Here is a 25414-nt window from a genome sequence, read left to right as displayed (position 1 = left end):
CCCATTTTCTGCTTTTTCTCCAAAGCACCTTGTCATCTGGAACTCACAGACATCCTACCCCTGTGTTATCCTCAGCCAGTGGGTACCGAGGCCATGAGTTCTCCACCTACTCCCAGACACCTCTCCAAACAGACTCTCATCTCCCTGGAGTGGCATAGGGCTTCTTCATCCTGCACATACACAGTGGTGCTATCATCCCTGCAATTCCCACTCTCCCTGCCACCCAGAGTGTCCAGCACAGTGCTGGACCACATGACAGCAGCCTGGTTAGTATTTTTATTTTGGTCAAATGAATGATCTCTTTTTGTCTCTACCCGGTCCTACCTAGTCAGCAAAAGATTTCTCAAATCCTCCCCTCCGTCTGGCTCCACCGTTGGTACCAGCTCCATACCCTTTCTGCCCTCTGTTCTCTCTGTTTAAATCTTGCCCTGCCAAGTCCCACTCAGCTAACAACCATTGGCATTGCTCTGGGCCTTAACCTTGACACCATTAAATAGACATTATTCTTATCCTCATTTTACAGATGAGGAACTGAGGCACAAAGAAGTCAAACAGCTGATACAGGGTGGAGCCTAGATTTGGAGCCAGACTGTCTGCCCCACCCCTTAACCATGCAGCCAAGCAGCGGCCTTTCCCAACGTTCAGCACTTAAACTCGCCCTCCCCAGAACGAAGCTACTTATTTAGTGTGGCGTGGAAGTTTTATTTAGCCTCCGATATGGAGTAAAGTAACAGTGCAGAAGTTGGTATATGCAAACTGACATGTTGTGGGCAGGAACTGTCACCATTTATCTTGTTCCTTCGTCCATCCCAAGCGAGCACAAGCATCTGATCTCCTCAGCGGCTCTCTCCACGCCACCGCACTGGACAGAGGTGTTTGAGACCCTCTCCTGGCCAGTGGCCTGAGAAAAGGAGGGAGGTGCGGCAGATTCATCCTTACAGTCCCAGGAGGCGACCCGCCGCGGCACTGCGCGATCCAGCCAGCAGTCTGCAGATCCCAGGCGCTTGCTGCTCTCTGGCGGCCAGAGCCGGGAGCCCGGGGACCCGGGAATCGCGCCTTCTACGCTCCGAGCACCCAAGGGCACCAGCAAGTGACCGAGAGGCTGGGGAAAGGGCGGGAGGAAGGGGGACGCAGCTAAGGGGGAAAGGGGCGGGGGCGGAGGAGGGAGCGCGGAGCGGACCGCGAGGAGAGGGGACGAGCGTGGGCACCCGCGGAGAAGCGGGGGTGACTGCCGCCCGGCCCGAGAGCGAGCCAGCGCCGCAGACCCTGCGGACCCCGCAACGCCCGCTTGCTGGGCGCGCACAGCCCCTTCTCTCCGCGAGTGCGGCGTCTCCACCCCGCAACCCCTGGCGCCGGCCTCCCCCTCCTCCTTCAGGACGCTGCCCCTCCTCCGTCCCGCCCCACGCGCCGAGTTGCGAGCACCGCAGTGGCCGCTGCCTGCACCGCCCCGGCCGGGAGCCGCCGCTTCGCCCGCTCGCCTCGGCACGCTCCGAGAGCGGCGCCCGTCGCCGGTCCGGCTCTTCGGTCAGACTCAGCGCCGTCTTCGAGGTGCCCCAGCTGTCGTCCTCGCCGCCCCGCTTGGCTCGCGGGCACCAGCGCTCCGCGTCACGGTAACTTGGGCAAGACCCCGACGGGACCGGCGCGCGGGGCTGAACTGGAGCTCCGCGGCTATGCCTGGTGCCCCACTCCCTGACAATCGTTTGTCCTGCGCCGGGGCCCGGCACCCGACGGCCGAGCGTTGAGATGACTTTCCGCGATCTACTGAGCGTCAGTTTCGAGGGACCCTGCCGGGACAGCGGCGCCGCGGGCTCTAGCGCGGGCAGCGGCGGGGGCGGCGCGGGCGGCGCGGCCGCCTCGGAGGGCCCGGCGGTGGGTGGCGTGCCAGGGGCCGCGGGCGGCGGCGGCGGCGGCGTGGTGGGCGCCGGCAGTGGCGAGGACAACCGGAGCTCCACCGGGGAGCCGGGGGCCGCGGGAGCGGGCGGCGAGGTGAACGGCACGGCGGCCGTCGGGGGGTTAGTGGTGAGCGCGCAGAGCGTAGGCGTGGGCGTCTTCCTGGCAGCCTTCATCCTTATGGCGGTGGCCGGCAACCTGCTTGTCATCCTCTCTGTGGCCTGCAACCGCCACCTGCAGACGGTCACCAACTATTTCATCGTAAACCTGGCCGTGGCCGACCTGCTGCTCAGCACCACGGTGCTGCCCTTCTCGGCCACCATGGAGGTTCTGGGCTTCTGGGCCTTCGGCCGGGCCTTCTGCGACGTGTGGGCAGCCGTGGACGTTCTGTGCTGCACCGCCTCCATCCTCAGCCTCTGCACCATCTCCGTGGACCGGTACGTGGGCGTGCGCCACTCACTCAAGTACCCCTCCATCATGACAGAGCGCAAGGCAGCTGCCATCCTGGCGCTGCTGTGGGTCGTCGCCCTCGTGGTGTCCGTGGGGCCGCTGCTGGGCTGGAAGGAGCCGGTGCCCCCTGATGAGCGCTTCTGCAGCATCACCGAGGAGGCAGGCTACGCCGTCTTCTCCTCCGTGTGCTCCTTCTACCTGCCCATGGCCATCATTGTGGTCATGTACTGCCGCGTGTACGTGGTAGCGCGCAGCACCACGCGCAGCCTCGAAGCGGGCGTCAAGCGTGAGCGGGGCAAGGCCTCCGAGGTGGTGCTGCGTATCCACTGTCGCGGTGCCACTTCGGGCACAGATGGGGCGCACGGGGGCATGCGCAGCGCCAAGGGCCACACCTTCCGCAGTTCGCTGTCCGTGCGCCTTCTCAAGTTCTCCCGCGAGAAGAAGGCGGCCAAGACTTTGGCTATCGTCGTGGGCGTCTTCGTGCTCTGCTGGTTCCCTTTCTTCTTTGTCCTGCCACTCGGTGAGTGACCCCTCTCCCACAAGTCCCTTTTCTTTTTCCCTCTGCCTGTAGCTGTGCCTTCCTAGCACGTGGACTTGGATTGCCCTCCCAGGTGAAGGGTGACTCTCCACCTGAACACGGAAGGTGGGCTTAGCAACCTCTTTGGTCTCTTAGGCAGGTGCGTGCACTTTGTGGGGGACAAACAAGAGGCTCTTCGCTCTTGCAGGATTTGTTTTACAGGCTTCTAACTTCTGTCCTTCCCTCCAACCCATTGCCATTACAAGCCCTGGGCTTGTTTTATGCTCCTGACCCCTCTAAATATAAAGGTCCATAGAAATCTGTGGAGGCATTTGTCCACAGTATGTGGTCAGCAGTGTATGTGTATATCTACATATTAACCATCACCACGACCCCAACCCCAGATGTACATGCCAACCCCCAGAGGTGGTACACAGAGTGGATGGGCCTACATTCGTCCATGGGCCGCAAGCCCTGGCCAACATGTACATCAGCAGACACCAGAACCCACCTTCTTTCTCCCAGCACTTCCCAGTTTGGAAGCTGGCCCCATTCAGAGACCCTCCCCAGCTGGTATCTGTGAATACCCTGGGCTGTCACTTTTGTAATCTCCTCTTGGAGTGGGAGGGAAGGGTCTATGTGAGGGTGAGAAGGAAAGGGAAAGGGGCAGATTACCAAATGGAAAGTTAATATTGTCATTTCTTACGTTTACTGAGCCCTTGAGCACTTCCAGAAAACTCTCCTAGTTCTTCCACAAGGGTCCCTGCAGTCCTCAGAGGCCAGCAGCCATTCTCAGGGGTTTCCCCCACCACCCCCAGCCCCACACCTGAGGCTCCTCCTGGAAGCCTTGGGGCTGGTCAGCACAGGGATGAAAAGGGGCACAGCATTTCTGGGAATGGATTTGCCCTGAGTCACTTCTCCCATGGCTGTAATGTTAGCAAGCCCAAACTGGGGCCTCCCTGCCTTTCCCAGGTCTGCTCCTTCCACACTCTGCAGCTGAGTCAGGAAGAGACAATGGCCTCCCTCCTGCTCCTCTGCAGGCCTTCTCCACAGAGCAGCTATAGTGACCTTTATACATTATAAATTAGAGTGTCGCTCTCTACAAAAACCCCTCAATGCTTTCCCACTGCCCTGGGAACAAAATCCAAACTCTACACCATAGCCTGTGAGAGGATGACCTTCAAATTTATTATTGTCCAAACCAAAATGAGACACTAGGAATATTTACAATGGAACCGTAGGCGTGAACCAGGACAGTGGGGGCAAACCCAGATATGTGATACCCCTCCTGTAAGGAGGGGCCTGAGGGGCTGCCTCCCCTCCAGCCTCATGGCTTAGCTGCCAAGCCTTGTGCTCACTGTGTTCTGTGGCCCCTCTGACCCTCCTCCAGTTCCTTACCACACCTAGAGCGGATGCCCTTGCATTTGCTCTTCCCTCTGTCCGTCCTGTTCTCCCCAGCCCCTCCTGGCTAACCCCCATCCTTTAGGTCTCAGTATAAATGTCCCCTCTTTAGAGAGGCTTTCCCAGATGCCTCAGTCTCAGTGTGTCCTTCTCTGTATTTTCTCCCTAGGGACACAGCCTCTCTTCCTTTACCAGCTCCTTAGCTGTAATCACATCTGTGTGTTGTTTGGTTTGGTATCTGACTTCCCCCACGGGCCCAGAAGCTCTGCAGGGGTAGCGCTGTGCTGTCTGTGCCGTCACTGAATCCACAGCCCCCAGCATAGTACCTGGCTTATGAGGAGGAATAGACCACAACAGTTCGGACCACAGGCTCTGGCACCAGATAGCTGGGTTCAAATCCCAGCTCCACCCTTTACTAGCGGTGTAACTTCTGGCAAATCCCAGAACTTTCCTGTGTCTCTGTTTCCTCATCTGTGAAATAAGAACGGTGGTGATGGTTATAATGCCAACCTATTGGGGTGTGGTGAAACTTCAGTGAGATATCATGTGTGACTTTAACTGTGGCAGGTGGTGAATGAATAAATCACCAACTTGAAAATCACCCAGCCAGAGGCTGTTGTGGGAGGAATGGAGGCAGTAGAGGGAAGGATGGAGGACATGGGGGGAGGCAAATAGGCGGGCAGGAGAAGCCCTCCTTTAGAAACCCACCCACCCAGTATTTAGAGCCCCCAAGTCCACCACCAGGCTCCTTGCCCTGCCATCCAACCCCTACTCCAGGCTTGTTCAGCCGTGCCCCGTCCCAGGTGCCCTCATCTTCTCTCTGCCCCCTATAGGGAATGAGCAATTTGTGGGTAGAATGCCACCTTCCTTTATGGTATTTTAATTTCTTTTAAAATTTCTAGTTACAGAATAATGCACAGATAAGGAGAAAATAATATAGCAAATGCTCACGTACCCATAATCATCCATATTAAATAGATGCTCACATTTTGCCATATTTGCCTCGGATCCCTTCCTCTCTCTTCAAAGAAATAGAACACAGCCACAACGAAGTTTCCTGCTTTTATCCTTTCCTTTTTTGCTGCCTCCTTCCCCAGAAACAAATCTGGTGTTTATCACTCCTCCACATATGTTTATACTCTAACCACAAGCATCTGTACCACTAATAATATAAAGTATTGTTTTGTGTGTCTTTAGAATTTATGTAAATCCCTCCATACCTTGTGTGTCAGTCTTCAGTTTGCCTTTTTCACCCAATGCTGTGTGTCTGAGATTTATCCCTGCTGGTTCATTTTACAGCAGTGTAGTATTCTGTTTGAGAGTGTTCCACAGCGTGTTGATGCAGTCTCCTGCTGACTCTTTCTAATTTCTCAGTTACAATCAACACTGCAAAAGGCTACTGTTTTCTGCGGTCAAGATCACATGTCCCCCTCTTCCACAAACTCATCCCTAAATTTCCATGGCCTTTGCCCTAGCTGGCACACATTGGTCTTTCTCAATTCCTCCATCTTGCTGCTCCTCACACCTGACATGGGGACCGAGGGGCATCCTCCCGTACTGTCAGCTTAGGTTCTGTGACTTTGCTGCCTCCCTGACCACCCCACATTTAGTTAGGTGCTCCTTCATTCTCCCCAAACACTTTGCATGTACCTTTATGTACTGTGCACTGTAATTGCCAATATTCTTACACATACCATTAAGTGTGAGAGCAGAGTAAACTGTACATATATAGACATAGAGGAACAGAGGCATTTGCAGGTTGCCTTTGGCTTGGGAGACCCGGAATATAGAGTCTGAGAAGAGGGGTCACAAGATGAGGCAAGATGTCATCAATGAATGAATAAATAGTGGTGTATTCATTGACTGGACTGCTATACAGCTAGGAAAAATAACAAACTTGATGCCCACAGCAACGTGGATGAGTTTCATGGACACTCTGCTGGGCAAAATAAGCCAGATCTTAAATTAAAATCTTGCATATATTATGTGATTCTGTGTATATGTGGCGGGGGGGGGGGGTATTAACTGGAAGAGAGTGCAAAGAAACCTGAAGGGCTAGGAATGTTCTATATGTTGATGTGGCCAGTGACTACTTTGGTGTATGCATGTGTAAAGTCATCAATCTGTACTCTTAAGATGTATGCACTTTATAAACTTGACTTTTAGTATCTTAATGAAGAGAGAGAAAGCAGGAGAAAGCTGTGATCCATGCTAAGGAATTGGTATCCAGACTGGAAAGCACACTTTGGCAGCTGGCTGGGAGGATTGATTCAGCGTATGTGTCTGAGAATGTTGGCCAAATGTCAAAGAACCCATCTCCACAGGCTCCCTGAAGTCGTGCAGGGGTCTCATGTAAGGGTCTGCAGATGCAGGGGGACAGACAGGGTGCTTCAGGCCCTCAGTAATGGCAATTCTGTCCCCTGGTCCGAAAGCCTGAAGAAGGGGTTGGCATTACATTTCCTGTCTGTGCCTTTGTGGCACCTGGCGCATAGTAGGTGCTCAGTCAATGTGTGTAGAAGGAGGGAGTGGTAGAACCCATGGCCTCTTCACATCCTGCCATGCCAAGGGTCTGGGTGGCAAAGTACAGTCCTCTTTATTTTTTTCATTTTTTTCATTTTTTTTTATTGTGGTAAGAACACTAACATGAGATCTACTAACAAATTTTTAAGTGTACAATACAATATTGTCAACTATAGGCACAATGTTGAATAAGATCTCTAGCGCTTATGCGTTTTCTTTAAGTGAAACTTTATGCCTGTTGATTAGCAACTCCGCACTTGCCCTGCCCCCGTTCCCTCTTAGACTATATGGATTCAACTACAAGCATACCTCGTTTTGTTGCACTTTGCTTTATTGGTGCTTCACAGATACTGCGTTTTGTGTTTTTGTTTCTTTGTTTGTTTGTTTGTTTGTTTTTACAAATTGAAGGCAAGACCCTCCACCGGCAAAAACATTATGACTTGCTTTATTGCAATACTCGCTTTATTGCGGTGGTCTGGAACCAAATCCTCAACATCTGCAAGGAATGCCTGTATTATATTTTAGATAACTCATATAGGTGGAATCATGCAGTCCTTCGGTGACTGGCTTATTTCATTTAGCATAAGAGCCTTCTATGTAAAGCCAAGTTTCCTTATTAGTGATGTATTGGGGGTGGCCCTCCATTTATGTGACCAAAAATCTTTTTAAAACATAAAAACTAACACTTATTGAGTGGTTACTATGATTAAGCAATGAGCTAGGGTTGGGATTTCTTTTATCATGGGTAGTTTCAAATACATACATAAGTAGTGAAAGCAGTATGATGACCCCTGGTACCTGTGAGCCAACGGCAACAAGTATCAATCCAAGGTTAATCTTGGTACATCCCATGCCCCACCCACTTTTCCACCACTGCAGATTAATTTGAAGAAAATCCAGACAGCTTATCAGTTCATCTGTAAATTCTTTAATATATATTTCTGGAAGATAAGAACTTTTTAAAAAATAACCACAACCCATTATAATGCATTAAAATAATTGTTTAATGTCATCAAATATCAACCTAGTCTTCAAATGTTGCCTATTGCCTCTTAAATTTTCAGTTGGTTCGTTTGAATCAGAATCCGAAAAAGGTGAACACATTGCTTGTGGTTGATTTGCCTCCTGGGTCTCTTTAATCGATAAGATCCTTCTCCCCCTCCCTTTTTCCTTTCAATTTATTTTATTTATTTATTTTTTTTTAATTAGTTTCAGGTGCACAAGACAAAGCAAAACTTAGACGTTTATCATTTATATCCCTCACACTGTGTGAACCCCCCTCCCCCCATCCACTATCCCTCTGTACGTTCCCAAAACCTCTCAATTTATTTTGTGAAGAAGCCAGATTGTTTGCCCCAAGGAGTAGCCCATGGTCGGTAATTTTCATCCCCGTAGTGCCATTTAATATATCCCTCTGTTCCCTGTACTTCCTGTAAACTGGCTTGATCAGATTCAGGTTCAGTGTTTGGGCAAAAATTATCTTTTGTGATGTGAAGGGGTTCAGGTGCCATCAGCCTGATCGTCCATTATAAAGTGTCCCATCAGCCTTTCACCTGCAGGTTTTAGCAGCCAGTAGCCATGGCCTGGACTCATTACCTCACTAGGACTAAAATGGTGACATCCAAATTCTGTCATTCCTTCTACATTTGTTTGCTAAAATTCTAAAAAGAATTTGCCACTAGCTGTTTGGTTGCTTGAAATAGAGTGTATGGAAAAAGCAGGAGAGCTATTCAGTGCTCCCCTTTATCGGAAGAGTCAATTCTCCAACATTCTTTTCAAAGGGGATCAATAGGATTTTTTATTACCATGACAAAGGGATTTTTAAATCTGTCACATACTACAGACATCACTGTTTTGGGGTTGGCCAACGGGCGCCCTTTCAAGTTGGCTCCTGAGACCTTTGGCACAACCCAAGGCATCTTAACCACTTCCTCACTTTCTGATCTGATGAGGTATTTCAATTTCAAGTTCAGCTTGTACTTTGTGTCTGTGTTGGGGGCAGGGGGGGGGCGGTGCTAGACCTGGAAGCAGCCATTTCTCTAAACAGCTGTGGTCTCTTTTAGTGGAAAATGATCATTTAAAGACCACGATCTGAGCTCTTGGCTGTTCATTGGTATTGGACCGGTCACTGACTTAGTGGACAGAGCTAGGAAATACTTTCTTTTTATTTTTTGTACAAGAAAAACACACCACTGATGGGGGTGAACTTCTGTTCTTAGGCACAGATCCCTCCTCTGAGGGTCTTGTCCTCTGCCCAACTCCTGCTGATATGTGAGTCCCAAACATCCAATAAACTGCTAGTCATTCTGCATCATTCCTTAAAGACGTGGATATTGGGGTCACATGCTTTCTCTTCCTCTCTCATCCTTACTCTGGCATCGGTGTGAATCCACTGAGGCTGACCCATGCTGGCACCCTGACCTGGATACTACAGTGACTTCCCCCTCATCCTTTCCTCCCAGGGCCATACCCTAGCCCCCATACCCACTTTGATCTAACTCCCCCCAAATCCTCAATGAATCTCTGCCACCTGAGTTTATCTGCTCATTGGCTTCCATTACACCTGCTCATTGAGCCCAACCTTGACCAAGCCTTCACCTCCCTGCCCTCACCTTGCCCTCTGGTTAGTTAGCCCTCCCTTCCCAGCTACTACCATGATCCATCACTTTACCCTCTCTTGCCATCTTGAATTCCCTCACCTTCACCTGCTTCTGTGAGTCCCAAAACCTGAATTCATACATTCCTTCATGTGGAGTGGAATGCAGTGTCGCTGGTAAATGTTTAACAATTGGCTCTGGAGTGGGGACTCATTTATAGCACCTGCCCATTCCCATGGTGTAAATAGTTCCACTGGATCAACTCTAAGCTACCGAGGAAACATCAGCCTGTTTGCAAAATTCCTGAAAATTAAACAATCTGCTCTGTGAGCCATTGCAAACCAGTGTTTAGCTGAGCACTTGCTAAAGAAAATCATACTTTCCATAATCAGCCTTCCTCCTCAGGGCAGTCTCGGGGTGACCCAGAAGTCCTGTATGTTCCCTGTTGGCTCTGAGTCTCTCTCAATACCTTTTCTTCCTAAGGGATCTCACTCCATCAGCCCTCCCTGTCTTCTACCTCTCCTCTGTCCATACGCACAGCATGTGGATGTGGCCTGAGCGTCCCATAAAAATGATTTGTCTTCAACCTTGTGGCCCTTCCCCACCTTCTCACGAGGATAATCTTCCCTCCTTTTTACTTTGCAAGAATATTCTTTACTTGCTTTCTTATCATAACTTACTTTTTAAAAAAATATATTCCAATATTAATCTTAATCCTAAATTTCAGAGCTGAGATTTGAATTCCAGCACTCTGGTTCCAGATTTCTTGTGTCTTCCTGTCAGGGTCAGAGGTCAGTCTGGGGTCAGGATTCAGGTCAGTTGGCAGCCATGTGTTGTTGTTTTTAACAATTCTTTTATTTTTAAATTTTCAGTTACAGTTGACATACAATATTGTATTAGTTTCAGGTATACAACATCGTGATTAGATATCTGTATAATTTACGAAGTGATTACCCCAGTAAGTCTGGTACCCATCTGACACCAGGCATAGCTATTACAGTATTATTGACTATTTTCCCTATGCTGTACTTTACATCCCCATGACTACATTGTAACAACCAATTTGTACTTCTTAATCCCTTCCCCTTTTTCACCCAACTCCCCAATCCCCCTCCCATCTGGCAACCATCAAAATGTTCTCTGTATCTATGAGTTTGTTTCTGTTTTGTTTGTTCATTTATTTTGTTTTTCAGATCCCACATATAAGTGAAACCATATGGTATTTGTCTTTCTCTGTCTGACTAATTTTCCTTAGCATAATACCCTCTAGGTCCATCCAGCATGTTGCAGATGGCAAGATTTCATTCTTTTTTATGGCCAAGTACTATTCCATAGTATATATGCACCACATATATACACTTAGGTGTATATGCACCACATATATACACTTAGGTGGACACTTAGTTTGCTTCCATATCTTGGCGATTGTAAATAATGCTGCAATGAACATAGGGTTTTAGAATTAGTATTTTGGGTTTCTTTGCATTAATACCTAGAAATGGAATTGCTGGGTCCTTCTTTATCTTTTGTTATAGCCTTTGCTTTAAAGTCTGTTTTGTCCGATATAAGTATTGCTACCACAGTTTTGTTTTTGTCATTTCCATTTGCATGAAATGTCTTTTTTCCATCCTTTTACTTTCAGTTGGTGTGTGTCTTTCAATCTGAAGTGGATCTCTGGTAGGCAGCATATATATGGGTCTTGTTTTCTTATCCATTCAGCCACCCTATATCTTTTGATTGGAACATTTAATCCATTTACGTTTAAAGTAATTATTGATAGGTATGTAGTTATTGTCATTTTATTATTCGTATTTTGACCTTTTTTTCTTCTTCTTCTTAAAGAAGTTCCTTTAACATTTCTTGTAATACTAGTTTGGTGGTGATGAACTCCTTTAGCTTTTTCTTATCTAGGAAGCTCTTCATCTGTCCTTCAATTCTAAATCATAGCTTTGCTGGGTAGACTAATCTGGGGTATGATCGAAAAATATGATGAATGTTTAAATTTTAAAAATTTTATTACAGTAAAGGACATTATAATTAATCCCCCTCAAAACACTCCCTCTCACTTCAGATACACTTATCCCATCATTCTTGCCACTTTCTAAAGCAGTTCTAGAAGTCCTTTTTCATGAGTGTCTTTAGTTGCACTGTCATGGCTGCCTCGATGTCCTGAATTGATTGAAAACATTTACCTTTCATGGTCATTTTGACTTTGGGGAAGATCCAGAAGTCACACGGTGCCAGATCCAGTGAATAAGGTGGATGAGGACACACCATAATGTTTTTATTTGACAGAAATTGCCATATACCAAAAGCGATGTGTGAGACGGAGCGTTGTCATGATGGAGGATGATTTAAGGCACACTTTAAAACACATCTTCTCTCAATCTTAACTCACACCCAACTGACTGCACCGAACAAGCTGAAACTTGTCACACCCTGTTACTAAGGCCACTTCCCATATTGAAGATCCCTGCCTTTCCGTTGGATGGCACTCGGCAACAGCACTCACCATATGTTTTGATCACAACGAAAAGACTCCATGTCACATATCACTTCTGGTATGGCAATTTATGTCAAATAAAAACATTATGGTGTGTCGTCATCCACCTTATTCACTGGATCTGGCACCAAATGACTTCTGGCTCTTCCCCAAAGTCAAAACGATTCAGGACATCGAGGCAGCCACGACAGAGCGACTAAAGAGACTCATGAAAGAGGACTTCCAGAACTGCTTCAGAAAGTGGCAAGAACAATGGGATAAGTGTGTTTGAAGTGAGGGGGAGTATTTTGAGGGGGATTAGTGGCAATGTGCCTTTTACTGTAATACTTTTTTTTTTAATTTAAACATTCACTGTATTTTTTTATCACACCTTTGTATTTTTCATTTCTGACTGGTTCATTTTTATGTTTTCTATCTCCATTTTTATTTTTCCTGTCTCTTTGAAGTTTCCTCTGAGATCATCTATTCTCCCCTTAGTTTCACTGGGCATCCTGACTACCAGTGTTTTGAACTCTATACCTGGTAGATTGCTTGTCGCCATTTTAGTTTAGTTCTTTTTCTAGAATTTTGTTCTTTCATTTGGGGCATGTTTCTTTGTCTCCTGATTTTGGCTGCTTCTCTGTGTTTGTTTCTATGTATTAGGTAGATCTGCTACATCTCCCAATCTTCGCAGGGTGGCCTTATGTAGTAGGTGTCCTGTGGGGCCCAGTGGCACAGACTCCCTGATCACCTGAGCCAGGTGCTCCAGGTGTGTTCCTTGTGTGGGTTGTGTGTGCCCTCTTGTAGTTAAGTCTTGATTTCTGTTGGCACATCAATGGGCAGGATTACTCTCAGGCTGGTTGTGAAGACTGACTGTGACTACCATGGAGGAGCTGTTATACAAGGGCTGACCCTGTGGAGCAGGATTCACTTTAGTGGGGCTTTGGCACCTGCCGAGTCCACCCTTTGGGTGTGTCATTTGTGGAGGTGGTTGGGTGGTGCTCTGGTGTGGTCTGAAGCTGGCCTCTGGGTGTGTTGCTTCTGGAGCCTCTTGGGAGGGCTGTAGTGAAGGTCAAGATCAGCCGCTGCCTGTGCCCTGCCCAGGGCCACTTGGTATAAGCTACAAAGTGATCTGCAGATGGTTGCTGCTTCTTCTGGGCTTGGAAGTAACTGGGAGAGACTAAGCTGTGAACTGAGGCTGGCTGTCACTAGTGCCGGACTTGGGGCCGCTTAGCAAGAGGCCAAATGCTGCCTGTTTGGGGTTTGTGAACCTTTGAGAGATTTTAGGAAATTCCACAGCACGAGCCAAGGCAGGCCATTTGTCTGTAACAACCACTGGAAGCAGCTTGGGTGCGCCCAAAAGTTGGGCTGGGCAGGGTCTCAGGGAATCACTAGAGCAGGGCTAACAGTGTTAGCAAGGTTTATGGAGTCTCAGATATGATGCTTACCTATGCCTGCAGGCTGGATGAGGGGAGGGTCGACAAAGGAACAATGGCTTTTTCCAGCATTTTTGTCTGGAAGAAAGCTGCCCCTCCAGCCCTCACTCTGCAGCCAGACAATTCAGGTCCTCCCTGTATGTCCCTGCCACTTTTCAAGCAACTGCCGCAGTGCTGAGTCCATCTGAGAGTAAGTTTGTGCATGAGCCTTTTAAGAGGAATGCCTGGAACTCCAGCAGCCCTTGGCATCACCCAGACAGAACCCCCTCAGCCACAATTCCTGCTGGTTTTCACAGCCAGAAGTTATGGGGACTTCATTTCCTGGCACTGGTGGTCCAGGCTAGGAAGACCAGTGGGGAGCTGGGACCCCTCGCTCCTCAGAGGGACCTCTGCAGCAGAGATAGCCCTTCCAATTGTTAACCACCACATGTGAGTGTGGGACCAGCTTATTCCACATCTCTGCCCCTCCTACCAATTTTGATGTGTCTTCCTATATATATCCTTAGTACCAGATCTGGTGAATAAGGTGGATGAGGACACACCGTAATGTTTCATTTGACAGAAATTGCTGTACTACAAGCAATGTGTGACACAGAGTGTTGTCATGATGTTATAAGACTTCTTTTCAGCTAGACTTCAGGCAATTCTCAATGATGGTTGTTCTGCAGTTTAGCTATAATTTTGATATGATCATGAGAGGAGGCAAGCATAGCATTTACCACTCCAACATCTTGACCAAAAGTCGGCAGCCATGTTTTAAGCTTTAAATCTCACTGAATACCTCAGGCCCTGCACTCATCATCCAGGCTCAGTTTCATGTTCCCTTATGCCCCAGATCCTGGCCATGATGGGATCCTGAGCATTGCCATTGGACAGGACCACTTCTTGTGTGCTTTGATCCTCTCACAGACCCCAGAAGACCCCCAGAGCTCTTGATCCCACCCCTCAAAGGGAAGTCTCTGTGTTTCTGAGCTCATCTCTGGCCCCACCTGAGCCCTGCCTCGCCCTGTTTCATGAGCTATATGCCGACCGAAAAAGGTCTCCTGTGAATGTCGAAGGATTTGCCTGCCGTTACTTTGCTGGTGGTGACCCAGAAGAACAGGGTCCTAGACCCCTAGAGCTGGCATTGGGGCCTCATGAGCAATGCTCAGTGCTGGGACTCCCATACAGAGTGACCACTGCCTAAGGACCTTCTCTTTTCTAGCATAAGCACTGATATATCTGTGAGCCATTTGTCGGTGTGGCCCCAGAGCTGAGAGGCTCAAGCTCGGATCAGGGTCCAGTTCAGCTGAGCACAAGGGCCATTTGGCAAGGACTTCAGCCTTGGGCACTAAGAGTTTGGGTTGTAGCCACTCCAACGCCACAAATGAAGAAATAATAAGAAGTGACAACAAAGCGTAGAAAGAAGGGGGACAAAGAAGAAAGGTGGAAAAAGAGAGCAGGGAGAAGGGGAGAGAAAAGAGTTGAAGGAAATGGTTGGGGCCCGGTGTAGGACTTGGGGCAGGTCTATGACTCATCTCTCTACCAGGCAGCCTCTGTGGCTCTAGGAGCTGCATCTCACCCCCCACTAGTGATGGAGTGAGTGGGAAAAGGGGAAGGCTGGGGTACAGCCTGATATTTCATGGTTGGCTGCAAGTTATGAGCAAGGCTGGCTGTGAATTCTGACATTCTGCCAAGAAAAAACAAGTTCCCTTCTGTTGAGGCCAAAAGAGTGCTGTTAATCACACAATCCACCCCTTGGCTTCAGAGCTGTCACTCCTCAACAAGGCTTGGTCAGATTGGTCACCGCCAGCTATAACTGGCATCTCAGCAGGAAATCCTGGGCCTGGTCATTTTTGTTCCTTAGGAGAGAAGCCTGACCTGTGATGTTCAGCTGCAAATACCACCCCCATAACCTCACAGGCTGATGCCTGAGTTTCCCCAACAATGTGTAGGTTAGACTGGCCCATACCAGAGATTGGGCTCACCTGTTGATACAGAAGAGGCTCAGCCTCTTCTGATCGGTGGCTATCCACCTCCCAGACATTAGGTTAGACTCCTAACAGAGGCGCCTCAATACAGGGAATGGGGGAAGGCAGGTGGGAGCAAGCTTGATAGGGACGCACATGAAAGGAAAAGGTCAAGGAGCAGAGAGAAGCAAGCAATAGTTGTGTGTGCAGGTATCTCCTTCCTGTGTCCTCACCACCTCTCATCAGCAAGTACATGTGGCCACTGCCCTGCTCCAACCTGCCTGCTGAGTGGGGAGAAGTGGATGCTGACGTACACACTTGTGCCCTGCCTTTCTCAGCAATGGGCAGAAGAGTTGACACAGCAACAAAGGCATAATCCCTAGATTATGGGGACTGAGCAAAACAAGACACGTCCACACAAAGAGTGACTTGGGTCAGGTCCCTAGACGCAGCCTGAGACAGGAGTTCTTATGCAAGTGATGGACGGAGGGAGGCTCTCAGGAGGCACCTTTGTGGGAGCGAGGGAAGGGGGATGGGGCAGGGGAAGAGCTAACCCAGGATGTGGTCTCAAAGTCTGGCCTCAGCCTGGCCCCACCTGGAGCCCTGCAGCAAGACCGGCACACAGAATTGCACTAAATGGCGGCAAAGGGGCTGGCCTTTTCTATCCCCTTATCCGTCTGTTATTGGCTGTGAGCTGCCCTTGGTGGGGAGGTGTTATCTCCCATTCAAAGCAGCTCCCCTTGGCCGAGGGCAGTTCTCCATAGAAAGGGCAACTATGAGCCTTAGCAGCCAATACTCACAGCAGCTGGGGGCTGGGGGCACCAACAGCATTGACTTCAAACTTGAAAGGTAACTCTTGAGCAAAGACTTGGAGGGGAAGGAGATGGCCAGGCAGCTCTGGGGCTCCTCCCAGGAAGTGGGGGTCTGTTTGCCACTCTCCCCTGAGATGCAGCTCCCACAAGCAGGCAACAACCCAGCCCTCTTGGGTGTTCTGGATAGACCTGTATACACAGGAACTGAACCAGACGTGGCAAGGCCCACGGGGCACCCTTGAGGCCACACAGAAGGGCAACGAATGCCACCTAGCCTGGTGCAGGCAGAATTAAGAGGTGCTCAAGGCCACACACTCCATAAACTACTACCACTTCCCCAGATGCCCAGGGGAGTGGGGTTCATCACAGAAATGCTCCTGGAGATGGTGGTTCCAGACCTGAGTCTGAAGAAGGGGACAAACTTGCTGTGGGGCAAGGGGGTGGGGGTGGGGGCGGGAAGGCATCTTCCTGGCCTGGCCAGTGTGCAAAAGTGCAGAGGTGGGGATGGGTATACTGCTTGGGGGAATGCTACTGGAGGGATAAAGCACATGTGTATGGCTGCTGGCCACCAGGATCCCTGGAATATCAGGGAAAGTTCTGTCTTTATCTTTACATTATGCTGCAGGAAAATCAAGTGCTTTAGGACTAGACTAACTTAAGTTCAAATCCTGACCCTGTCACTTGCCCTCTGGAGATAACTAGAATCTTTCTGCGAAGTGGGATGCCAGTGCCATGAGAATTAAATGAGAAGTGCTCACAGAGCTCAACATGGAGCCTAGTAGGTACTAAACACTCAGAAACCATTAGCTCCCATTTCCCTCCTCCTCACTTTAGAGGCCACCTATCCAGACACCATTTATTCATTCATTCAATGGATGTTTTACAGTCCCTGCTCTGGGTCAGGCACTTGTGTTAGAGGCTGGGATGAAATAACAATTAATCCCATTCCTGCCTTCAAGAGACCTAGAGTCTAGTACAGTAGATAGAGCAATCATAAATTTTATTGAAGTGGAAGCACTCATGAAAGGGTACCTAATCCAGCTTGGTGGGGGAGGATGCCTGACCCGAGGCTGGAGGGGTGGGTGGGAGGAAGCAGAAAGCACCGTGGGAGTGCTAAGGGCCAAGTAGAAAGGAGGACGGAGCCCAGCTCCTGTGGGAAGACCTGCTTGTGGCTTTGTGTGGCTGAATTTGGAAGGAGGCATGACAAAGATAGCACTGGGTCCTGAAAAGCTTTGAACGCCGCGCAAGAAAGTTTGGGCTTATTCCTTGGAGCCACTGGAAGCCATTCATGGTTTTCAGAGGGGAAAGGAGAGAAACCAATTTTCTGATAAAAGCATCCAGCATCTGTGTGCAGAGTGGAGAGGACAGGGGACCACTGGGGGCTGTCACAGCCATACAAACAAAATGAGATGCCAGACTGAGCAAAGGCTTCAGGAACAAGGTGAAGGGAGGGACCTTGCTAGAGAGAAAGTCAAATTCACTGGATGTGGTGACAAGTTGGACATGTAGGTAGAGAAGGACTCATTCAGCAAACTCAACAAATGCTGAGTGCCTGCTGTATGCTCAGTGTGCTCATGAGGTTATGTGAGCGATGGGAGGGCAGCGCCAAGCAAAACAGACGCAAGTCCTGCCCCATGGACTGCAGGGAGAAAGATGATGGACACAGTGAAGAATAACTCAAATAGTACAGGAGAAAGTGGTAAGTGCTGTGAAGAACAGTAGAGCCAGGTGAGGGGGATGCGGAACACGGGATGGGGGCACATTGCAATTTTAAGTGGGAACCACAAGAGCTCATTTTAATTACAAGAGTCTTCTTATAAGGGCACTCCTGTATTTATGTAGCATCGAGGGTGTGAGGAAGAAGCCACAAAGGAAATGGACACAGAGTCAAAAACCCAAGAGAGTGGCACCTTAGAAGCCACAGTGAGGTGACAGATACCCAAGATGGACAAGCGCAGTGTCCATAGGTTGGGGGCCCAGGTGGGATGGGCTACAGGACAAAGCAGTGGAGTGAAAAGCAGATAGGGAAACAGAGACAGCAGGTGTGGATGAAAAGGACGAAGAGAATGAGGGCGCAGCCGGGATAGAGGCAAGCTCCCGGGTTCCACAGTGCAAATAGGGATGCTGACCTTGAGTGGCAGGACAGACTCTTTTCTTACCGTGCAGAAAGAGAGGTGAGGAAGGTTGGAGCAAGTCCCTAACTTCTTTGGCTTCCGTTTTCTCCGTGAAACAGGAAGTGAGGTCAACTGCTCTGGAAAAGGTGAAGGGGAGGCTGCAGGCCTTGTAGAGAGGGATCCAGGCTCAAAGGAGCCAGTGCAGGAATAGGGGAGAGCAGGCTGAAGGTGGACAGTGAGATTGCTGGAAACAGAGGACACTGAGCTGAGGTCAGGGATCCCAGACGTGTTCAGGGAGTGGGTGGATCTGGCTGGAGAAGTACAACCCAAATCCAGAAGGATGCAGATGTAGGAGGGTTGAGAATGGCTGAGGTGGGAGTGAGTAGGAGTTTTCAGCCAAGCTGAGAAGGAGGCAAACAGGAAATGATGGGAGGAAACAAAGGGACTAACAGAAGATCAAAGTACAGATGAGACAGACAGAGGAGGGGAGGCTGCAGTCAGCGGTGGAAATTGGGTTCTTAGTAAAGAAATGAAATGCTCAGATGTATGTTTTAAAAGAATCCCCCAGCTGCTGTCTAGAGAACAAGGTTTGGGGGCACAGGAGCAGTCGCCCACTTGAAAGGATACTGCAGGTAGATGACGATGGTAGCTGGGACCACCGTGGTAATGGGGTGGTGCAAAGAGGGGAGATTCTGGGACCAACAGAAGTTGGTGATGATGAGATGCAGGGCGCGGTAGAAAGAGAGGGGTCAGAATTTATCACGCACCGACAATGTGCCAAGCATGGTGTGGAAAGCCAACTTTTAAGGATAAGATAGCATGAAACCAATAGTTACCTGCAGTGTTCTTGGCACATAGAAGTAAGTAGATGTGCTGGGGGGCGGGGAGTACAACTCACTCTGCTGGAGGGGATGGTGTGAGGAAGGCTTCCAGGAGGAGGTGCCACTGGAGCTGGCACTACTAAATGGAGGAAAAAGGAAAGGCGCCCAGAACGGATCATGTGCAAAAGCCTAAAGGCAAGACTGGGGAGCCTGCTGTGGCCAGAGGGCAGCAAGAAGTCGGTGACCATTTAGCTGATTCACATGAAGACAGAAGTAGGGCTACAGAGGGAAGTAGGCGCCACAAGAGAGAGTGAAGGGTGATGCTGAGTGCCTGGGTGGAGAGGTGAGAGGCTGAGGGAGGGCTTCCCATGACAGCCTCTGGTTCCAATGACAGCTGCCAAGATGAGTTAGCACAGCTGGGCTTCGTACCTGCAAGAAAGGCTGTGGGCAATATGGGGAGTGGGAGAGGGAGCCAGCTCCGGGCAGAAAAGGGGGTGCCGGGAACTGAGAGAGAGTGGCTTTGTCTCAGAGCCCCAGCTGCCCATTGAGGCTTTCCTGTATCTGGGCTACAAGGGCTGACAAAGGTGTGTGCTGGGCAGCTGGAGAGGGTTGAGGAGGCAAGGCAACTGGTCAGCTGGAGTAGCCATAGCTCAGTGGCTGGGGGAGGAGAAAACTAGGAGTGGCTGAGATGGACCTTGTCCACTGATGCCCCCACAGCAGGGCAGCATTGCAGGGACAGTGTCCGTGAGCCAAGTGCCCATCGTCAGGGGTCTCAGGGCAGTTCCGCACCTCATGACATGCAAAGGGAGGGAAGTGCGCACCTGCAACCCCTGCCCCCAGACATCCTTGCAAGAGGCTATGGGGCAATGAGAGAATGTTGTGGGGTGGGGGACGTGGGGCTGCAGGGAGAGAGAAGCAGCGTGCAGAGAGATGCAGAGGAAGACTGCAACACTCTGAAAGAGCCAGGTGTGAGGCTTAGAACTGCCATCTATGAAAGAAACAGGCAACGTCTCTTGGGAGCTGCTGCTTGGAAGCTGGAGCCCAAGTCACAAACATCTGTATTCTCCAGGCAAGATGTCTGAGCAGTGGGCAGAGAGCAAATGGAACAAAGTTGTGGCAGATGCTGTTGGTGCCTCCCCCACCTCCCTTACTGTACTAGTGGGCTAGCTTCCACCCCAGCACCTGCCTTTGTCACTTTGCCCAAGGGGCTTTCTCTGCCCACCAAAAGCCTCCTTGTCTACCCATGCAGCAGGCAGGAGGTGTGGAAAATTAATGACTGATGGGAGTGGGTGTATAAATATCCCACCTGCCTCACCCACTAAGGGGCGGATTACTCTGAGGTTCCTGTTCTCCACTGTCTCCCAGAGCTCCCCAGCAGGGGATTAAACTCGGGTTACCCACAGTGGTGACAACTCCATAACACACCTTTTATTGGCTTCCTTCTCTTCCCTGTCTTTTTCCCACTGCACTACTGGTGTTTCATTTAACTCCCAAATTAACAACTTGTACTTGAATCTTTGTCTCAGGGTCTGCTTCTGGGAGAGCCCAAAGTAAGACAGAACATCAGTAGGACACAGCAGGAAAATTGGGGGTCTGAAAAGCTGTTTGAATCCCAGCTCCTTTGTGTGTAAGGAATTCCCAGCTGGCAGCAGGCTTCCAAATAGGTTGGCTGAGCATAAATTAGAATATTAATGTTTACAACAAGGCCCAGACCATACAATGTGCCATGTCGCCCACTAATCTGAATCAAAACCATGCTGATAACAGTGCCCTTTGGCCGGCTTCAGGCTCGTCGCTGAAAGCATAGTCCACTGATTTGTCATTTGGGCTAAATATAAAAAACTGTGGCCTGAGTCAGAAAGTTATTTTCAGCACTCCGTCTTACTTTGCAGCCGTTGAGGGATGCTGTTCAGAAGGCCTCCATCCTGGAGGCTGAGGTCAACCCTGGTGGCCCCCACATTCCAGGGACAACTGCCCAACTTCTTTCTCAGGGATATCATCTCCTCAACACACCCTAACTGATGACCAGCCTCCCCCAAACCCACCATGTCTCTGCTTCTGTTTCTGGCCACTCTCCAGAGGTGGGTCCCTTCCAGGTCTGAGGTCTCCTCTCTCAAAAGCCACAGAAATAGGGAGAGGAGAAGTGAATAGACAGCAGTATTTATTAAGAACCTGTTAAGTGCTAGACCCTGAAATTTATGAATCTTCACAAAATCCCTGCCAGAGAAATATTATTAACTGACTCTGGGTGATGAACACACAATGGGATTTATAGATGATGTAATACAGAATTGTACACCTGAAATCTTTTTATTTTTACTAACAATTGTCACCCAATAAATTTAATTAAAAAAATTATTTAAAAAAAAATATATATTATTGTCTGTATTTCACAGAAAGGTGAGACGTAGATGACCGGCAAAATAACTTGTTCAGGGCTGTGTGACCAAGGTTTGAAAGGCTTGTGCCACACAATGTTGCATGACCTTCCTTTTCCTCCATGGTGTCTCTTAGCACCAGGAATTCTCTATATAGGGGGAGATGGGTGATATGCAGGGTTCCCCAGGTCAAAAAGGAAAGCATGGTTCCTCTGCCCCCTCAGTAGGGGACCCCATTCTTATTTCTTAGGGGGCAAGGGAAGAGCAGGTCCCATGTTTTGCCAAGGACCCCAGCCCCTGACCTGCTCAGCCTCTCGGGCACTTGCAGCTTCTGCCCAGCATGGGACACTCCTGCCACCTACCCTCTACCCCTGCTGCTGGCTGAGGATGAATGGGGCTGAGATGACCTCCGCTTCTTAAATCATGCCTTTGCATTTTGTCAGGTGCTTTTGGAGACATGTTCATGGTGGAAATGGCAGGGGAAAGGTTTGTGGGGAGGAAGGTCTTCCTGGCACAGCTCAGATCCCAGTGCCCCCACCCCCTCCTGCCTGGCACTTCTCCCTAAAGCCATCCCAGAAGCCTTCCCTGACCACTTCCACTGAGACATCCCCACTGTCCTGCATTCCGACAGCCATGGACATTGTGTTTATTGAGCCTTCATTCTAGGCCCTATCTCTCTCCTGCTTAAAAATATCCTTGGCTCCTAAGTGCCACAGACTAAAAGGCGAACTTCCCAGAATTTATGGCCCTTCACCATCTGTCCCAGTGAAATTTTCTGAGCGTATCTTATACGACACTCCCAGGTCCCAGACTTGTGATCCTCGCCCATCTGTCCCTTCCACTCCGACCACCCTCTCCCCCTCATTCTGGCTGGCTCCTGTCCATCCTCTGAGACCCCTGGAAGCTCCCCACCCCACCTGTGTTCCCATGATATTCGATCCACATTGCTAGCAAGGGAGCAGGGCTGTTGGATGTGAGCCCAGTGCAATGCTTGGCAGGGGCATGCCTTTCTCAACATTGAATTCAGGGGTCTTCATCCCTTTTTGTACTGGGGACTACTTAGGATCCCTTCTCAGTGTCATCCTTTCAAAGGCACAAAATAAAATACAAAACAAAGGACTGCAACAGACATCTATTTCATTGAAACTCTGTCAAAATATTTTTAGATGAAATTTGATTTAGTAATAAATGTGCTTCTAAGTTAAGGCATGAAATAAGATCTAGTGGTACGTTCTAAGGACCATCATCTCTGAACAGTGAGGAGCATAGACAATGCTTTTGCAACATCTGCAACTGAATGTGATAGACAGCTATCTACAGGACCTGCTATATTAGGTTGAACCTTACGAAACTGCTAATGTTGCACCAGTTTTGAGCTACAAAAATGATGGTTTCATATAGTTTTGCCTAAATTGATCATTGAGGGACATGATCAATTTCAGGTAGATGTAAGTAAAACTGAAGATGACTATTTTTCCCCCATCCAAGTTCATGGACACCAGCAAATTATATCAGGGACCCCTTGAGGACAGACATCTTGACAGCCCCAAGTTGATAACTCAGCCAGGGCCCCTGGAGAGCGGGGAGGGTCCCCGCTTTGCACCCAGGCGCTGCCTGGGCCTCCTCCTCCCAGAGCATCTAATCCACGTAGGTCTTTTCTCCCTGCAGGCTCCCTGTTCCCGCAGCTGAAGCCCTCGGAGGGTGTCTTCAAGGTGATCTTCTGGCTGGGCTACTTCAACAGCTGCGTTAACCCACTCATCTACCCCTGCTCCAGCCGCGAGTTCAAGCGTGCCTTCCTCCGCCTCCTGCGCTGCCAGTGCAGGCGTCGCCGGCGCCGCCGCCCTCTCTGGCGCGTCTATGGCCACCACTGGCGGGCCTCGACTGGAGGCCCTCGCCTCGACTGCGCCCCCGGCCCGGGCGCTGCGCCCCCCGGTGCCCCGCTGGTCCTCACCGCGCCCTCGGCCCCAGGCTCCCCAGACACACCCGAGTCGCAAGTTCCCGTCGCCGGCCGCCGAAAGCCACCTTGCGCCTTTCGCGAGTGGAGGCTGCTGGGGCCCTTCCGGAGACCCACCACCCAGCTGCGTGCCAAGGTCTCCAGCCTGTCGCACAAGATCCGCGCCGGGAGCGCGCAGCGCGCAGAAGCCGCGTGCGCCCTGCGCTCGGAGGTGGAGGCTGTGTCCCTAGGCGTCCCCCACGAAGTGGTCGAGGGCGCCACCTGCCAGGCCTACGAGCTGGCGGACTATGGCAACCTCCGGGAGACTGATATTTAAGGACCCCCGAGCTAGGCCGGGATGTGGCTGGAGGAGGGGTATACAATGGGATGCGGGTGAGGACGTGGAAGGGAGGCTGGCTTTGTTCAAGAGGCCGGTGCGGATCAGGGACTCGAAACTGATTAGGACAACTGCTCGCTGGCAGCCCCGAGGAACTGAAGCGGGACTGGCGCCCTGAAAGGATGGAAAGTTCTGGGGCCCCCTCTTGGACACAGATGCCGGGAGCTCCTCCTTTCTGAGGGAGGGGCTGCAGACTCCGTGGGGCCATTTGCTCACAATCCCTGTTTAAGAAACACTGCCCCATCCTTTCCCTGAAGCCTGGGTAGACAGCCCCAAGTATGGCCAAGGCAGGCCTGCCCCTCCTCTCGGGGAGGAAGGGGCATAGAGGCACTGCATGGCTGCCTCCCTAGCAAAAAGCCATTGGGACTAAGGCTTCTCAATGAACATAATCGCTCCCTACTGCCAACTGGAGGAACCCAGAGGGCCTGCCACGGCCACCCATAAGCTTTGGTGGCAGATTGGATGACCCTCCTACAAGCCTGTTGTATTTATCCTTGGCCCACTCCCCGGTACAGATGGTCCTCCGTGCACACCCCATCACCTGGCCCTGCCTTCATTACGTCCCCCAGGGGCCTTACTGTTTACACTCTGTACATAGCTCATTGTGCCTGTGCCTGTCACCTCTTGCTGGGATCCAGAGCCATCAAATGGGGAGAGCTTTATTTGTCATTTTGAGACGTATTTATTGGTAAGAGTACTTCTATTTTGTCCAAACTGTGCAAACTGTCCCTCTTTAGCTTATAACCCATAAAGAACTACTTTTTTTTTTTTCTAAAATCCTTCAAGTACTAAAGGCCCACAACAGGATAGAAGGGGTATGTGTTCACCATTCTAGTTTCAACGTAACTATCTTTTTAACTGATGGCTGCTGTCCTTTGGGATTTTCAGCATGACCAAAGGACTTGGGGGAGGGAGGGTTGTTGGCTTTTAAAATGCACATGATTAGTCTTGGGAACCAAAGAGGAATCATAAGCACAAATTTTCACTTTGTCAGTCTCCCCATATGTATCTGTAATTGCTCTGATGGCCTCAGTGAGGAAGGCAGCCATCAGTTAAATGGGTGAAACATGACAAGAAAAAGTATACAAGCCCGAGTAGACAGATGTACATGGTGAGGGAGAGAAGACCTACCTAGGAACCATGTTTGTTAGATTTGAATAAAATGACCAACACTTCCTAGTCCCCGGAGGTTACAGGTAGTTCAGTCTTCAGCTGTATAGTATCAATCACAGACATCCAACGAGCGTGAGAGAGGTAACTGTGGCCCAGAAGCAGGACCCTCAGAAGCAGGGCTGATTAGACAAAACTGTGAGGTGTTTGGAGTAGGGTGTTCCAAAACCAGAAGGTCCAGCTGCTGGAGCCAACATGGGCCAGTGTTTCAAGCCAAAATTTTCATCCTGTACTAGGAGTCTGTTTAAAAGGTCACTACAATTTCAGACCCCTCATCCCAATTTTACAGGGTAAAAAGGCAGCCCATGTCGGGGCTCAGGAACTGCCATTTCACATGTGAGTCTTTAACACGTCCTGGGCTTCTGGCCTGGCATCCCCCCAGGGAACAGGAAGGGCAGTTTAAGGCAGGTGTGGAAACATGTTGCACACCCCAAAGAGGGCCCCACTTTGCAGCACACTGTCCACCCTAAAGCTGGGGACACTAGGGGACAGCCTGTGGTCTCACAGGGATTAGTGAGGGGGCAGACCCCCATGTCAGAGGATTAAA

The 25414-nt window shown here is 50.0% G+C and overlaps 1 protein-coding gene across 1 annotated transcript; it reads left to right on the top strand.

Moving 5' to 3' along the window:
* Positions 1-713: 713 nt before the first annotated feature.
* On the top strand, positions 714-24872 carry ADRA1D (adrenoceptor alpha 1D). Its single transcript, XM_019733837.3, has 2 exons — positions 714-2860; positions 23036-24872. The coding sequence occupies exons 1-2, from the start codon at positions 1744-1746 to the stop codon at positions 23635-23637; spliced, it is 1719 nt and encodes a 572-aa protein (XP_019589396.2). The 5' UTR covers positions 714-1743; the 3' UTR covers positions 23638-24872.
* Positions 24873-25414: the final 542 nt, after the last annotated feature.

This window comes from Rhinolophus sinicus, chromosome 13 (assembly GCF_057876585.1).
Source record: "Rhinolophus sinicus isolate RSI-liver-muscle chromosome 13, RSI-T2T, whole genome shotgun sequence".
Taxonomy (NCBI): Eukaryota; Metazoa; Chordata; class Mammalia; order Chiroptera; family Rhinolophidae; genus Rhinolophus; species Rhinolophus sinicus.
This window is presented reverse-complemented; position numbering and strand designations above follow the sequence as displayed.

Coding starts and splice junctions, on each gene's coding strand:
- ADRA1D (XM_019733837.3), top strand. CDS start 1,744: ATGACTTTCCGCGATCTACTGAGCGTCAGTTTCGAGGGACCCTGCCGG. Junction 2,861..23,035: donor CTTCTTTGTCCTGCCACTCG/GTGAGTGACCCC, acceptor TTCTCCCTGCAG/GCTCCCTGTTCCCGCAGCTG.